The sequence below is a fragment of the Xenopus tropicalis genome, chromosome 10, assembly GCF_000004195.4.
Source record: "Xenopus tropicalis strain Nigerian chromosome 10, UCB_Xtro_10.0, whole genome shotgun sequence".
NCBI classification, from domain to species: Eukaryota; Metazoa; Chordata; class Amphibia; order Anura; family Pipidae; genus Xenopus; species Xenopus tropicalis.
In genome coordinates this window covers 51,018,147-51,032,375 of record NC_030686.2, presented here as the reverse complement: position 1 = coordinate 51,032,375, position 14,229 = coordinate 51,018,147, and the positions used below count along the sequence as shown (strand labels likewise).

Sequence of the window (14,229 nt, the reverse complement as noted above, 5' to 3'; positions counted from 1 at the left end):
GGGAGAATCCTTGTTGTACTGGGGGGAGGAATCCATGTTGTACTGGGGGGGAGGAATCCATGTTGTACTGGGGGGGAGGAATCCATGTTGTACTGGGGGGGAGGAATCCATGTTGTACTGGGGGGAGGAATCCATGTTGTACTGGGGGAGGAATCCATGTTGTACTGGGGGGGAGGAATCCATGTTGTACTGGGGGAGGAATCCATGTTTGTACTGGGGGGGAAGAATCCATGTTGTACTGGGGGGGAAGAATCCATGTTGTACTGGGGGGAAGAATCCATGTTGTACTGGGGGGAAGAATCCATGTTGTACTGGGGGGGAAGAATCCATGTTGTACTGGGGGGAGGAATCCATGTTGTACTGGGGGGGAGGAATCTTGTTGTACTGGGGGGAGGAATCCATTGTTGTACTGGGGGGGGCATGTTGTACTGGGGGGGGCATGTTGTACTGGGGGGGGCATGTTGTACTGGGGGGGGGGCATGTTTGTACTGGGGGGAGACATGTTGTACTGGGGGGGGCATGTTGTACTGGGGGGGGGCATGTTGTACTGGGGGGGGGCATGTTGTACTGGGGGGGGGGGCATGTTGTACTGGCGGGGGGGGGCATGTTGTACTGGGAGACATATGCTTGTAGCTGTGTTTGGGCCAATTAGTGAGTGATTGGGTTTGGGCCAATTAGCTGAGACTCATTTGCACTGATACATGTGGAAGGTCCGTATGTTCTGCGTATGTTCTGCGTATGTTCTGCGTATGTTCTGCGTATGTTCCGCCTGGATCCGTTGGCAGAAACGTTCTGTTTGGTGCTTCCCAGGCTGCTGTCTCTTCCTGTGGGGCCCAATCCAAAGGGACACGCCCCCCATGCCGGCCTGGCTATTGGCCCCGGGGCACCCCCCCCCCATCATGTAGGGATCCGCCCCGTGTCCATGTTCGATTCCCCCCCCCCCGCTGTGGTTAATGGGGGCAGCACCAGATATTACTCTTTGGATCATGGGGAATCTGAGTGGGAGGGGCTAAACCCAACATGCTCAACATGGGGGCAACACTGTCCCACAGCAGCCAATCAGCAACCAGCTCTCATCAATCTAGTGCTGTTTGCACAATGAAAGCAGATATCTGATTGGTTGCTCCCCACCCAGTAATTACCCCCCAGCAGGGACCCTTTCAGCCCCGAGACAAAGACAGATTTTCCCATTCTCTGACAAATTCATGTTTAATGCATATAAACGGAAGAATTACCCCCCCCCCCCTAATTCCCTACGACATCATTGGCTGAACACAAGAACTCAGTCTGTAGGTTGGCGCCATGCAGGATTCTGGGTAATAACGAGCCCCTTTCCCAGTCAGACACTGTTATTCACAAACGTTACCAAACTTGCCCCCCCCCCCGTTGGGTTACCCCAGGACAGGTCCAATAGGAACGCTGGATTTGAGGGGCTCGCCCACCTTACGGTTCCCTGTAGTAGAATGTAACAGGCTGAAAGCCAATTCCAAGGTGAGATACCTGCAAGATCATTAGAACAGCGCCCCCATTGCCCTGCCGTGGTACTGCAGTCACCCCCCCACCCCATAGAAACATAAAGTGCCCCAATGCACCGGATGCAGGGCAGCATATACCCTCCTACTCTCTTTAGGGTACAATATCCATGCAGTTGCCCCCCCAGTGCCAAACACAAGATCTCTTTGCCCCGCCCCCATACACTATTCATAAATACTAAGCGTCCTATCCCAATACAGTATTCTAATATTCACATTATCACATATTAAACAGATTGCCCTAAGAGTTAACACTTTGATTGCCATTTCTACACGGGCTTCGGCCCTCTATCGTCACTATAATATGACATCATCACAACGCGTCATGTCTTTGCTTACGCCTGAAGGTGTTGTGGCCAGAACATAATGTCCAATAGGATTCGTGCCGACCATGTCGGGGGGGGTTTAGTCGGCGTAGTACAGTGACCAGCCATAACCAACTGGTTTATCTACCCTACTGTGGGACTGGGGAAGTGCCCTTTCCACCAGCGGCCATACTGGTCTCATCCTGATATCAATCATTTCTTAGATACAGGCTTAAACTCAATGAGGGGGTGCAGGAATCATCCCAGTGTGGAAGGGCACCCCCAGGGTTCCCCTGCAGAACACCAACAATCTAGGTGGCTGGTAAGAACGTGGCCTACAGGTTCAGCACGGAGAGGAGGACATCTGATCATAGTCGGGGCACTTGAGCAGGGCAGGGTAGTTGGAGTTCATCTGGAGAGACGCCTCGCTGGAGATATCCGAGGGACTCCGACCCCTCACCCAGGCCTCCGGGTGCAGAAACTGGCCGGAATAATCGGAGCAATTGCTGAGCCGCGGGCGGTAGAAACCTGGGTGGGGCCTGTAGGCGTCTTCTGCCGTGTATCTCTTCATGAACAGGTAGACGGACATGACTCCGGCACTCTGTGGGCGAGAAGAGCTGTTAATGTTGGCCAAGCCAATGAACACTGGAGGTGCTCTAGAACTAGGGTGTTAGTGGGGAAGGAGGATCTGGCCGTACCTCTGTTAGGAGGAATGATATGGCCGCGAAGGCAAAGGACCAGCCATATTTGTAGCTGAAATACGTCTCAGGATCTTTTGTCCGATTCAAGAGCTCATCGTTGATGCTGGATATGTAGAGCACCAAGCCCACCACTAGAGACAGGCCTGTGGAGATAGCAGATACACGAGAACTTGTTATTGTGTGATACCGACACTAGGCCTTCAGCTCCAGACTACTACAGTCATCATGGCCGCGGCTTTAGCTGCTGTACCTGCATCTTCTTTATCTAGCCTCTAATGTTCCAGAGGTTCTAGATCCTTCAACCACTACCTGCAACCTGTAAGGCTTTTCCTACCTTGTCTTACTATGGACCCAATTAGATCCTTTTCTCACTACAGATCAGTGGCCAAGCCACCCCATCTGTGATACTGTATCCGGTGAGTCTGACTCGGGGGGGGGGGGCCTTGGAGGTCTAAATCCCACTAGAGGTTTCCATGTGAATATGAGAGAGCCATACACGTCCAAGCCGGGGGTGAATCTCATTGATTAGAGCTGCATCTGATCTATTTGGCATTCCGGTAACAACGTGAGAAAGAGTTAAATGAATATTTGGGGTTTGCCCCCCGGGGAACGGGCAACTCTCGACTCGCAGTGAGTGACACGGACATGAGAGGTCAGAGACTGATGCACGAAAGGCAATTTCCTTGCTCCAGCAATTCCATTAAAACTTGCTATTCGGCTGCATCAAAAACATGTCCTTGCAAATAGGATTTTATTGAAGCTCTCATTTTGAATTTATTACACCCCCAACCCCCCCAACTTGGTGCCAAATACGGAGGCTGATGAATTTGGTGGGAGAGAGAGATGGAGGCTGATGTATTTGGTGGGAGAGAGAGATGGAGGCTGATGTATTGGTGGGAGAGAGAGATGGAGGCTGATGTATTTGGTGGGGGAGAGAGATGGAGGCTGATGTATTGGTGGGAGAGAGAGATGGAGGCTGATGTATTTGGTGGGAGAGAGAGATGGAGGCTGATGTATTGGTGGGAGAGAGAGATGGAGGCTGATGTATTTGGTGGGGGAGAGAGATGGAGGCTGATGTATTGGTGGGAGAGAGAGATGGAGGCTGATGTATTGGTGGGAGAGAGAGATGGAGGCTGATGTATTTGGTGGGAGAGAGAGATGGAGGCTGATGTATTTGGTGGGAGAGAGAGATGGAGGCTGATGTATTGGTGGGAGAGGGAGATGGAGGCTGATGTATTTGGTGGGGGAGAGAGATGGAGGCTGATGTATTTGGTGGGGGAGAGAGATGGAGGCTGATGTATTTGGTGGGGGAGAGAGATGGAGGCTGATGTATTGGTGGGAGAGAGAGATGGAGGCTGATGTATTTGGTGGGGAGAGAGATGGAGGCTGATGTATTTGGTGGGGGAGAGAGATGGAGGCTGATGTATTTGGTGGGAGAGAGAGAGATGGAGGCTGATGTATTTGGTGGGGGAGAGAGATGGAGGCTGATGTATTTGGTGGGGGAGAGAGATGGAGGCTGATGTATTTGGTGGGAGAGAGAGATGGAGGCTGATGTATTTGGTGGGAGAGAGAGATGGAGGCTGATGTATTTGGTGGGAGAGAGAGATGGAGGCTGATGTATTGGTGGGAGAGGGAGATGGGCTGATGATGGGGGGAGATGGAGGCTGATGTATTTGGTGGGGGAGAGAGATGGAGGCTGATGTATTTGGTGGGGGAGAGAGATGGAGGCTGATGTATTGGTGGGAGAGAGAGATGGAGGCTGATGTATTTGGTGGGGGAGAGAGATGGAGGCTGATGTATTTGGTGGGGAGAGAGATGGAGGCTGATGTATTTGGTGGGAGAGAGAGAGATGGAGGCTGATGTATTTGGTGGGGGGAGAGAGATGGAGGCTGATGTATTTGGTGGGGGAGAGAGATGGAGGCTGATGTATTTGGTGGGAGAGAGAGAGATGGAGGCTGATGTATTTGGTGGGAGAGAGAGATGGAGGCTGATGTATTTGGTGGGGGAGAGAGATGGAGGCTGATGTATTTGGTGGGGAGAGAGAGATGGAGGCTGATGTATTTGGTGGGGAAGAGAGAGATGGAGGCTGATGTATTTGGTGGGAGAGAGAGATGGAGGCTGATGTATTTGGTGGGAGAGAGAGAGATGGAGGCTGATGTATTTGGTGGGAGAGAGAGATGGAGGCTGATGTATTTGGTGGGAGGAGAGAGATGGAGGCTGATGTATTTGGTGGGAGAGAGAGATGGAGGCTGATGTATTTGGTGGGGGAGAGAGATGGAGGCTGATGTATTTGGTGGGAGAGAGAGATGGAGGCTGATGTATTTGGTGGGGGAGAGAGATGGAGGCTGATGTATTGGTGGGGGAGAGAGATGGAGGCTGATGTATTTGGTGGGGAGAGAGATGGAGGCTGATGTATTTGGTGGGGGAGAGAGATGGAGGCTGATGTATTGGTGGGGGAGAGAGATGGAGGCTGATGTATTTGGTGGGGGAGAGAGATGGAGGCTGATGTATTTGGTGGGGAGAGAGATGGAGGCTGATGTATTTGGTGGGGGAGAGAGATGGAGGCTGATGTATTTGGTGGGGGAGAGAGATGGAGGCTGATGTATTTGGTGGGAGAGAGATGGAGGCTGATGTATTTGGTGGGGAGAGAGATGGAGGCTGATGTATTGGTGGGAGAGAGATGGAGGCTGATGTATTGGTGGGAGAGGGGATTGGGGAGAGATGGAGGCTGATGTATTTGGTGGGGGAGAGAGATGGAGGCTGATGTATTTGGTGGGGGAGAGAGATGGAGGCTGATGTATTGGTGGGGGAGAGAGATGGAGGCTGATGTATTTGGTGGGGAGAGAGATGGAGGCTGATGTATTTGGTGGGGGAGAGAGATGGAGGCTGATGTATTTGGTGGGGGAGAGAGATGGAGGCTGATGTATTTGGTGGGGGAGAGAGATGGAGGCTGATGTATTTGGTGGGGGAGAGAGATGGAGGCTGATGTATTTGGTGGGGGAGAGAGATGGAGGCTGATGTATTTGGTGGGAGAGAGAGATGGAGGCTGATGTATTTGGTGGGAGAGAGAGATGGAGGCTGATGTATTTGGTGGGGGAGAGAGATGGAGGCTGATGTATTTGGTGGGGGAGAGAGATGGAGGCTGATGTATTTGGTGGGAGAGAGAGATGGAGGCTGATGTATTGGTGGGGGAGAGAGATGGAGGCTGATGTATTTGGTGGGAGAGAGAGAGATGGAGGCTGATGTATTTTGGTGGGAGAGAGAGAGATGGAGGCTGATGTATTGGTGGGAGAGAGAGAGATGGAGGCTGATGTATTTGGTGGGAGAGAGAGATGGAGGCTGATGTATTGGTGGGGGAGAGAGATGGAGGCTGATGTATTTGGTGGGAGAGAGAGAGATGGAGGCTGATGTATTTGGTGGGAGAGAGAGATGGAGGCTGATGTATTTGGTGGGAGAGAGAGAGATGGAGGCTGATGTATTTGGTGGGAGAGAGAGATGGAGGCTGATGTATTTGGTGGGGGAGAGAGATGGAGGCTGATGTATTTGGTGGGAGAGAGAGAGATGGAGGCTGATGTATTTGGTGGGAGAGAGAGAGATGGAGGCTGATGTATTTGGTGGGAGAGAGAGAGATGGAGGCTGATGTATTTGGTGGGGGAGAGAGATTGGAGGCTGATGTATTTGGTGGGAGAGAGATGGAGGGCTGATGTATTTGGTGGGGGAGAGAGATGGAGGCTGATGTATTTGGTGGGGAGAGAGATGGAGGCTGATGTATTTGGTGGGAGAGAGATGGAGGCTGATGTATTTGGTGGGAGAGAGATGGAGGCTGATGTATTTGGTGGGGGAGAGAGATGGAGGCTGATGTATTTGGTGGGAGAGAGAGATGGAGGCTGATGTATTTGGTGGGGGAGAGAGATGGAGGCTGATGTATTTGGTGGGGGAGAGAGATGGAGGCTGATGTATTTGGTGGGAGAGAGATGGAGGCTGATGTATTTGGTGGGGGAGAGAGATGGAGGCTGATGTATTTGGTGGGGGAGAGAGATGGAGGCTGATGTATTTGGTAGCAGAGGTGGAACTTACCAGATAGAATGAAGAAAATTCCAGACACAAAGGCCAGAATAGTTCTGTGAGGTCTGATGTGCCCCACGTTGTTGAGGATGAATCCAATGAACATAAAAAAGAGGCTGACCAATGGGAACGGGGTCGCAGAACGAATCATTTCTGGAGCGAAAAGAGAGATTGGATTTATGGAAAAAAAAGGTAAAGATGAAATAACCCCCAGCTCCACTATAGGGCGCTAACGGCCCCCAGGGGGGCAATGGGCTCCACCCCACATGGAATGTCCTACAGGCCCTACAGCCTCTCATTGGACTCACTCAGAACACTGACGGTGGATTCCGACGTCATCTGGACGTTCATGGGCATCACGTACTCTATGGTAAAGCAGCGGCCTTGCTCCTCCCCTGCAAACAGAACAATGGCGCGTTACTCTGCATCAGCCCCTAATGGGGTCGTTATTCTTCATCAGCCCCTAATGGGGTCGTTATTCTTCATCAGCCCCTAATGGGGTCGTTATTCTTCATCAGCCCCTAATGGGGTCGTTATTCTGCATCAGCCCCTAATGGGGTCGTTATTCTTCATCAGCCCCTAATGGGGTCGTTATTCTGCATCAGCCCCTAATGGGGTCGTTATTCTGCATCAGCCCCTAATGGGGTCGTTATTCTGCATCAGCCCCTAATGGGGTCGTTATTCTGCATCAGCCCCTAATGGGGTCGTTATTCTTCATCAGCCCCTAATGGGGTCGTTATTCTGCACCAGCGCCTAATGGGGTCGTTATTCTGCATCAGCCCCTAATGGGGTCGTTATTCTGCATCAGCCCCTAATGGGGTCGTTATTCTGCATCAGCCCCTAATGGGGTCGTTATTCTGCATCAGCCCCTAATGGGGTCGTTATTCTGCATCAGCCCCTAATGGGGTCGTTATTCTTCATCAGCCCCTAATGGGGTCGTTATTCTGCACCAGCGCCTAATGGGGTCGTTATTCTGCATCAGCCCCTAATGGGGTCGTTATTCTTCATCAGCCCCTAATGGGGTCGTTATTCTGCATCAGCCCCTAATGGGGTCGTTATTCTGCATCAGCCCCTAATGGGGTCGTTATTCTGCATCAGCCCCTAATGGGGTCGTTATTCTGCATCAGCCCCTAATGGGGTCGTTATTCTGCATCAGCCCCTAATGGGGTCGTTATTCTGCATCAGCCCCTAATGGGGTCGTTATTCTGCACCAGCCCCTAATGGGGTCGTTATTCTGCATCAGCCCCTAATGGGGTCGTTATTCTGCATCAGCCCCTAATGGGGTCGTTATTCTGCACCAGCCCCTAATGGGGTCGTTATTCTGCATCAGCCCCTAATGGGGTCGTTATTCTGCATCAGCCCCTAATGGGGTCGTTATTCTGCATCAGCCCCTAATGGGGTCGTTATTCTGCACCAGCCCCTTCAGCCCATTACCCAGAATTCCTGTACTGGGAAAACACATGCCCCTTGGGTTCCGCAGTATCGTCGCTCCAGGTTTCATAGAACCTTTCTTCCTTAGATGGCGATGATTCTATTGGATGTTCCATTCAGATAAAGTCTTTCACTTACGGCATCGCTGCGTTGTTTCTGCAGCTTTAATTTAAGGATCTTTCCATAGAGGTTTGGTTTCTGTCGGCTTTTTTACTGCACTTAGATCCTGCCCTGCAGCTGCTGAACCCAGGGAGATTGTCCCCGTGGGGTAAGATGGTAACAAAATGGGGAGATGGAGTATCTACTACTATCCAGAGGCACCTAAGTGCCAATATGTTGGGTAGGGTGTTTCCATCTTGCCCTACTGTCTCCATCTTGCCCTACTGCCTCCATCTTGCCCTACTGCCCCCATCTTGCCCTACTGCCCCCATCTTGCCCTACTGCCCCCATCTTGCCCTACTGTCCCCATCTTGCCCTACTGTCCCCATCTTGCCCTACTGTCTCCATCTTGCCCTACTGTCTCCATCTTGCCCTACTGTCCCCATCTTGCCCTACTGTCCCCATCTTGCCCTACTGTCTCCATCTTGCCCTACTGTCCCCATCTTGCCCTACTGTCTCCATCTTGCCCTACTGTCCCCATCTTGCCCTACTGTCCCCATCTTGCCCTACTGTCTCCATCTTGCCCTACTGTCTCCATCTTGCCCTACTGTCCCCATCTTGCCCTACTGTCCCCATCTTGCCCTACTGTCTCCATCTTGCCCTACTGTCTCCATCTTGCCCTACTGTCCCCATCTTGCCCTACTGTCCCCATCTTGCCCTACTGTCTCCATCTTGCCCTACTGTCCCCATCTTGCCCTACTGTCTCCATCTTGCCCTACTGTCTCCATCTTGCCCTACTGTCCCCATCTTGTCCTACTGTCCCCATCTTGCTCTACTGTCTCCATCTTGCCCTACTGTCTCCATCTTGCCCTACTGTCCCCATCTTGCCCTACTGTCCCCATCTTGCCCTACTGTCCCCATCTTGCCCTACTGTCCCCATCTTACCCTACTGTGTCCATCTTGCCCTACTGTCTCCATCTTGCCCTACTGTCTCCATCTTGCCCTACTATATATAATACCAGCAGTTCTGATGAACTTGGATTCACTATGGGGGGGGGGGGGGGGCAGTGGTATATTCGATCCTTAGTGCACTTACACAAGAGTTAATCAATCTGCCCCCCTGGCTTGTCCTGTTGCCCTTGTTTCATGGTACAGGGGGCACATTTGCCGGAGTCACAATGAGGCCAGACAGCAGCACAAACAGTTAAAGGGTATTTTGGGCCCACCCCCAGGCGCGGGGGCAGCAGCGCCCAACACGTTATGTAACTTGCCAGTCAATATCCCTGGGCAGAGAAGCAGAGCACCCTGGGAAGTGACAAGGGATCCCAGCATGCACTGCTCCTGGGGAGACCTATCAGAGGGGGAACGTCCCAGTGTGATTTGGATAAATCAATGGATAATTGCCCCCCGGGCAAGACTCAACATGGCCCCTGCCTTTTGGCTGTTATTTTTTTTTTTTAAAGGTATATTTTATTGCTTTTCATACAAACAAAAACATAAAACACATTTAACATTACAATAAAAAAAGAAAAAAAATGTATGCTGGTCTTTCTTTCCAGGTCTGTCTTTAAGGTTCGTTACAAACATCAAAGGGGAAGGTGTAACAGTACAAGGTTTAAGCATGGATTTGGCGGCAGTTACATAAGATTGGGTTCATGAACCTACTGAGCTAAGTGCTCAGGATGTGGTAAAGAGAAGTGGGAAGGTGTCGGGGATTTTACCGTGTGGACAGGAGTGGAGTATTTCAGTTCCCCTCCAGGTCACACCAAGGGCCCCAAACTTTATCAAATTTGTCGGGCGCGCCCCTATTCTCATATGTAAGTTTGTAGAGAGGGGCAACGGCATTTACTAGATTCTTCCAGGCTGTAACGGTGGGGAGGGTAGTGCCCATCCAGTGCATTGCAACAGTTTTTTTGGCATAGAACAGTAATATTCTATATCGTAGCCGGGAGCTATTTTGGGCAATTATACTGTCTAGGACTCCTAGCAAGCAGGTTTCAGGAGCGGTCACGGTGGGGAAAGATAAGTTATTTGCTAGATATTTGATCACTGCTGACCAGAATTTAGCGATGTGGGGGCATGACCAGATCATGTGAAAAAAGTTAGCAGGGCTTGCTGCACATCTCGGGCACTGATCTGTTGGGGTACGGCCCATGTGGTGCAACCTTAGTGGTGTGATATACAGGCGATGGAAGGTTTTATACTGTATTAACCTGTCTCTGGTAGATATCAGACAGTTGTACATTGTGTCTGTTGCCTCTTCCCAATCGTCTTGGGTGAGTGCTGGTATTTGGGAAGTCCACCACATTTGTGCGGAGTGGAAGGGTTTTGGGCCTGTTGAAAGTAGAGTTTGATATAGATTTGAGGTGAGCTTTGCTGGGTTGCTGGATTGTAGAGTAGCCTCCGCTGGTAAAGAAATTAGCTGAGGGGTGAGTGTGTCAAATTGGTCCCTAAATACAGATTGCAGCTGCAAGTATTTATAAAAGGGGAGAGTAGGCTGTTGTGCTTTCTCTCGGATCTGCAGGTATGTTGGGAAGGTTGAGTGTTCCATAAGGTCTCCCAGGTATTTAATTTTATGGCGAGGCCAATATGTGAAATTGTGTAGTGTCCTAAATTGTGGTAGATATTTATTGCCCCAGAGTGGAAGCCTAGACGTAATTAAGGGTGGTGGGTGCTTGAGTAGTGCGAGTGCTGTGGTCCAGGCTTTATGCGGAGTAGTTAAGGTTGTTGGCAGTGGGGCTGCATCTTTCAGATGCCGGTAAGGAAAGTTGCGTAATCCTTCCAGGGAACCAAGTATTGTTGCCTGAAGTTGCAGGTTTGGATTGTAAGGGTCATGAATGAAGCACCAGTGTAAATAGTGTATTTGTGAGGCTAAGAAGTAGTGATAAAAGTGCGGGAGGGCTAGGCCTCCTTCAGCTAGTGGAGCACATAGTTTTATCCAGGCCATTCTGGGGGGTCGATTGTTCCAAATAAATGGTAGCATAATCTGGTTAAGTTTTTTAAAGAAAGTTTTAGGGATAAGGATTGGGGCATTGTGTAGTATGTATAGGAATTTGGGGAGATATATCGTTTTTATTATATTTATGCGGCCCCAGAGTGAAAGTGGTAACTTGGACCATTGGGTCAGTCGGGTTTTGAGCTCTGACAGTAAGGGGTCTAGGTTAAGTGGTATGTAATTAGTAGGATCTGTAGTTATCCAGACCCCTAGATATTTAAATTGATTGGCCCATTTTAAAGGTATGTTGGGTATTATTGGTTGTGGTTGGAGAGGATCTATAGGGCAGAGGATTGATTTATCCCAGTTGATTCGCAGACCGGAGTAGTGTCCAAATTTGTCCACTTGTTGCAACAGAGAGGTCAGTGAATCTATGGGATCTGCAAGGTATATTAGTAAATCATCTGCGTATAACGATAATTTTTCTTGGATATTACCATATGTGAGGCCTCTAATATCTGGGGAGTTCCTGATCAGTATGGCTAGGGGCTCTATTGCTAGGGCAAATAATATTGGTGAGAGCGGACAGCCTTGGCGAGTCCCTCTTTCCAGAGAAAATGAGGGAGATGTGATCCCATTTACTCTGACTCTTGCTGTGGGATGCTGGTATAATAGCTTAATCCACTTTAAGAATGTTTGGCCAAAGCCGAAGCCGGACAAGACCTCCCATAAGTATCCCCATTCAATTGAATCAAAGGCTTTGGCTGAGTCTAGGGAGGCAACAACTCTGGTGCCGGTCTCTAAGTGAGGGATTTGCAGATTGGTGAAGAGTCTTCTTAAATTAATGTCAGTGGATTTCCCGGGCATAAAGTCTGATTGATCCGGGTGTACAAGATCGGGGACCACCCTTTGGAGCCTCACCGCTAGAATTTTGGCCAAAATTTTTGCATCTGTGTTAATTAAAGAGATGGGACGATATGAGGAGCAGAGGGATGGATCTTTGCCCGGCTTCGGTATGACGACTATTAGCGCCTCAGCAAAGGATGCAGGTAGTGCTTGGTTATCATAGGCATATTGCGGCTGTTATTTAACTATAACTCTCATGTAGGAGCTGCAGGTTAGAGGCGGTGGGGCTGGCAGCCAGGGCGGCTGTGGGTAGTGTCGGTGCCAATGGTTCTGCCACATTTACCCCCCCGAGGCCTCTCACCTGCCAGGAAACAGACCCGCCACAGGCCGGAGTGAAGGGACATTTTGATCTCGCTGCTCTGGTTCTGCGGCAGGATGATCCCCTCCTCCAGGTACAGCCAGTAATCCGTACTGACCGCAACTCCCAGCAGCCCCAGCGCACACACGGCAAACACGCTGCTCAGCAGGGTCAGGGCTTTCCGGCTACACGCGCCCATGTCTCCCAGCATCCGGGGCTTCTGGGGGGACAGGGAATCGGGGGGTTAATAGTGTCACTTCCATGTCTGCAACCCCCAAGCACTCATTGGTGGGGACAGTAGGGCAAGATGGAGACAGTAGGACAAGATGGGGACAGTAGGGCAAGATGGGGACAGTAGGGCAAGATGGGGACAGTAGGGCAAGATGGGGACAGTAGGGCAAGATGGGGACAGTAGGGCAAGATGGAGACAGTAGGGCAAGATGGGGACAGTAGGGTAAGATGGGGACAGTAGGGCAAGATGGGGACAGTAGGGCAAGATGGGGACAGTAGGGCAGATGGGGACAGTAGGCAAGATGGAGACAGTAGGGGAAGATGGGGACAGTAGGGCAAGATGGGGACAGTAGGGCAAGATGGGGACAGTAGGGCAAGATGGAGACAGTAGGGGAAGATGGAGACAGTAGGGCAAGATGGGGACAGTAGGGCAAGATGGAGACAGTAGGGCAAGATGGAGACAGTAGGGCAAGATGGGGACAGTAGGGCAAGATGGAGACAGTAGGGCAAGATGGGGACAGTAGGGCAAGATGGGGACAGTAGGGCAAGATGGAGACAGTAGGGCAAGAGGGAGACAGTAGGACAAGATGGAGACAGTAGGGCAAGATGGAGACAGTAGGGCAAGAGGGAGACAGTAGGACAAGATGGAGACAGTAGGACAAGATGGAGACAGTAGGACAAGATGGAGACAGTAGGACAAGATGGAGACAGTAGGGCAAGATGGGGACAGTAGGGCAAGATGGAGACAGTAGGGCAAGAGGGAGACAGTAGGACAAGATGGAGACAGTAGGACAAGATGGAGACAGTAGGACAAGATGGAGACAGTAGGACAAGATGGAGACAGTAGGGCAAGATGGGGGCAGTAGGGCAAGATGGGGGCAGTAGGGTAAGATGGGGACAGTAGGGCAAGATGGGGACAGGAGGGCAAGATGGGGACAGTAGGGCAAGATGGGGACAGTAGGGCAAGATGGGGACAGTAGGGCAAGATGGGGACAGTAGGGCAAGAGGGAGACAGTAGGACAAGATGGAGACAGTAGGACAAGATGGAGACAGTAGGGCAAGATGGGGGCAGTAGGGCAAGATGGGGGCAGTAGGGTAAGATGGGGACAGTAGGGCAAGATGGGGACAGGAGGGCAAGATGGGGACAGTAGGGCAAGATGGGGACAGTAGGGCAAGATGGGGACAGTAGGGCAAGATGGGGACAGTAGGGCAAGATGGAGACAGTAGGGCAAGATGGAGACAGTAGGACAAGATGGAGACAGTAGGACAAGATGGAGACAGTAGGGCAAGATGGGGACAGTAGGACAAGATGGAGACAGTAGGGCAAGATGGAGACAGTAGGGCAAGATGGGGACAGTAGGGCAAGATGGAGACAGTAGGGCAAGATGGAGACAGTAGGACAAGATGGAGACAGTAGGGCAAGATGGAGACAGTAGGGCAAGATGGAGACAGTAGGACAAGATGGGGACAGTAGGGCAAGAGGGAGACAGTAGGACAAGATGGGGACAGTAGGGCAAGATGGAGACAGTAGGACAAGATGGGGACAGTAGGACAAGATGGGGACAGTAGGACAAGATGGGGACAGTAGGACAAGATGGGGGCAGTAGGACAAGATGGGGACAGTAGGACAAGATGGGGACAGTAGGACAAGATGGGGACAGTAGGACAAGATGGAGACAGATTACAAATGTTATTGGGAGTGGAATATATTTATATATAAAGGGAA

At 51.0% G+C, this 14,229-nt stretch overlaps 1 protein-coding gene across 1 annotated transcript; it reads right to left on the bottom strand.

Annotated features, from left to right (window-relative positions):
- Positions 1-1,190: 1,190 nt before the first annotated feature.
- Positions 1,191-12,539, bottom strand: cacng5 (calcium voltage-gated channel auxiliary subunit gamma 5). The gene is made up of 5 exons (XM_031894747.1): positions 12,276-12,539; positions 6,912-6,998; positions 6,616-6,756; positions 2,536-2,681; positions 1,191-2,438 (listed from the first exon to the last, which is right to left on the bottom strand). Exons 1-5 carry the CDS (start codon positions 12,481-12,483, stop codon positions 2,181-2,183), a joined length of 840 nt encoding a protein of 279 aa, XP_031750607.1. The 5' UTR covers positions 12,484-12,539; the 3' UTR covers positions 1,191-2,180.
- Positions 12,540-14,229: the final 1,690 nt, after the last annotated feature.

Excerpts from the sequence above, each read along its gene's own strand:
- cacng5 (XM_031894747.1), bottom strand. The coding sequence starts at position 12,483 with ATGCTGGGAGACATGGGCGCGTGTAGCCGGAAAGCCCTGACCCTGCTG. Across the intron at positions 6,999-12,275 it reads GCGGGTCTGTTTCCTGGCAG|GGGAGGAGCAAGGCCGCTGC; the intron begins GTGAGAGGCCTC and ends TTCTGTTTGCAG. Across the intron at positions 6,757-6,911 it reads ATCCACCGTCAGTGTTCTGA|AAATGATTCGTTCTGCGACC; the intron begins GTGAGTCCAATG and ends TTTTCGCTCCAG.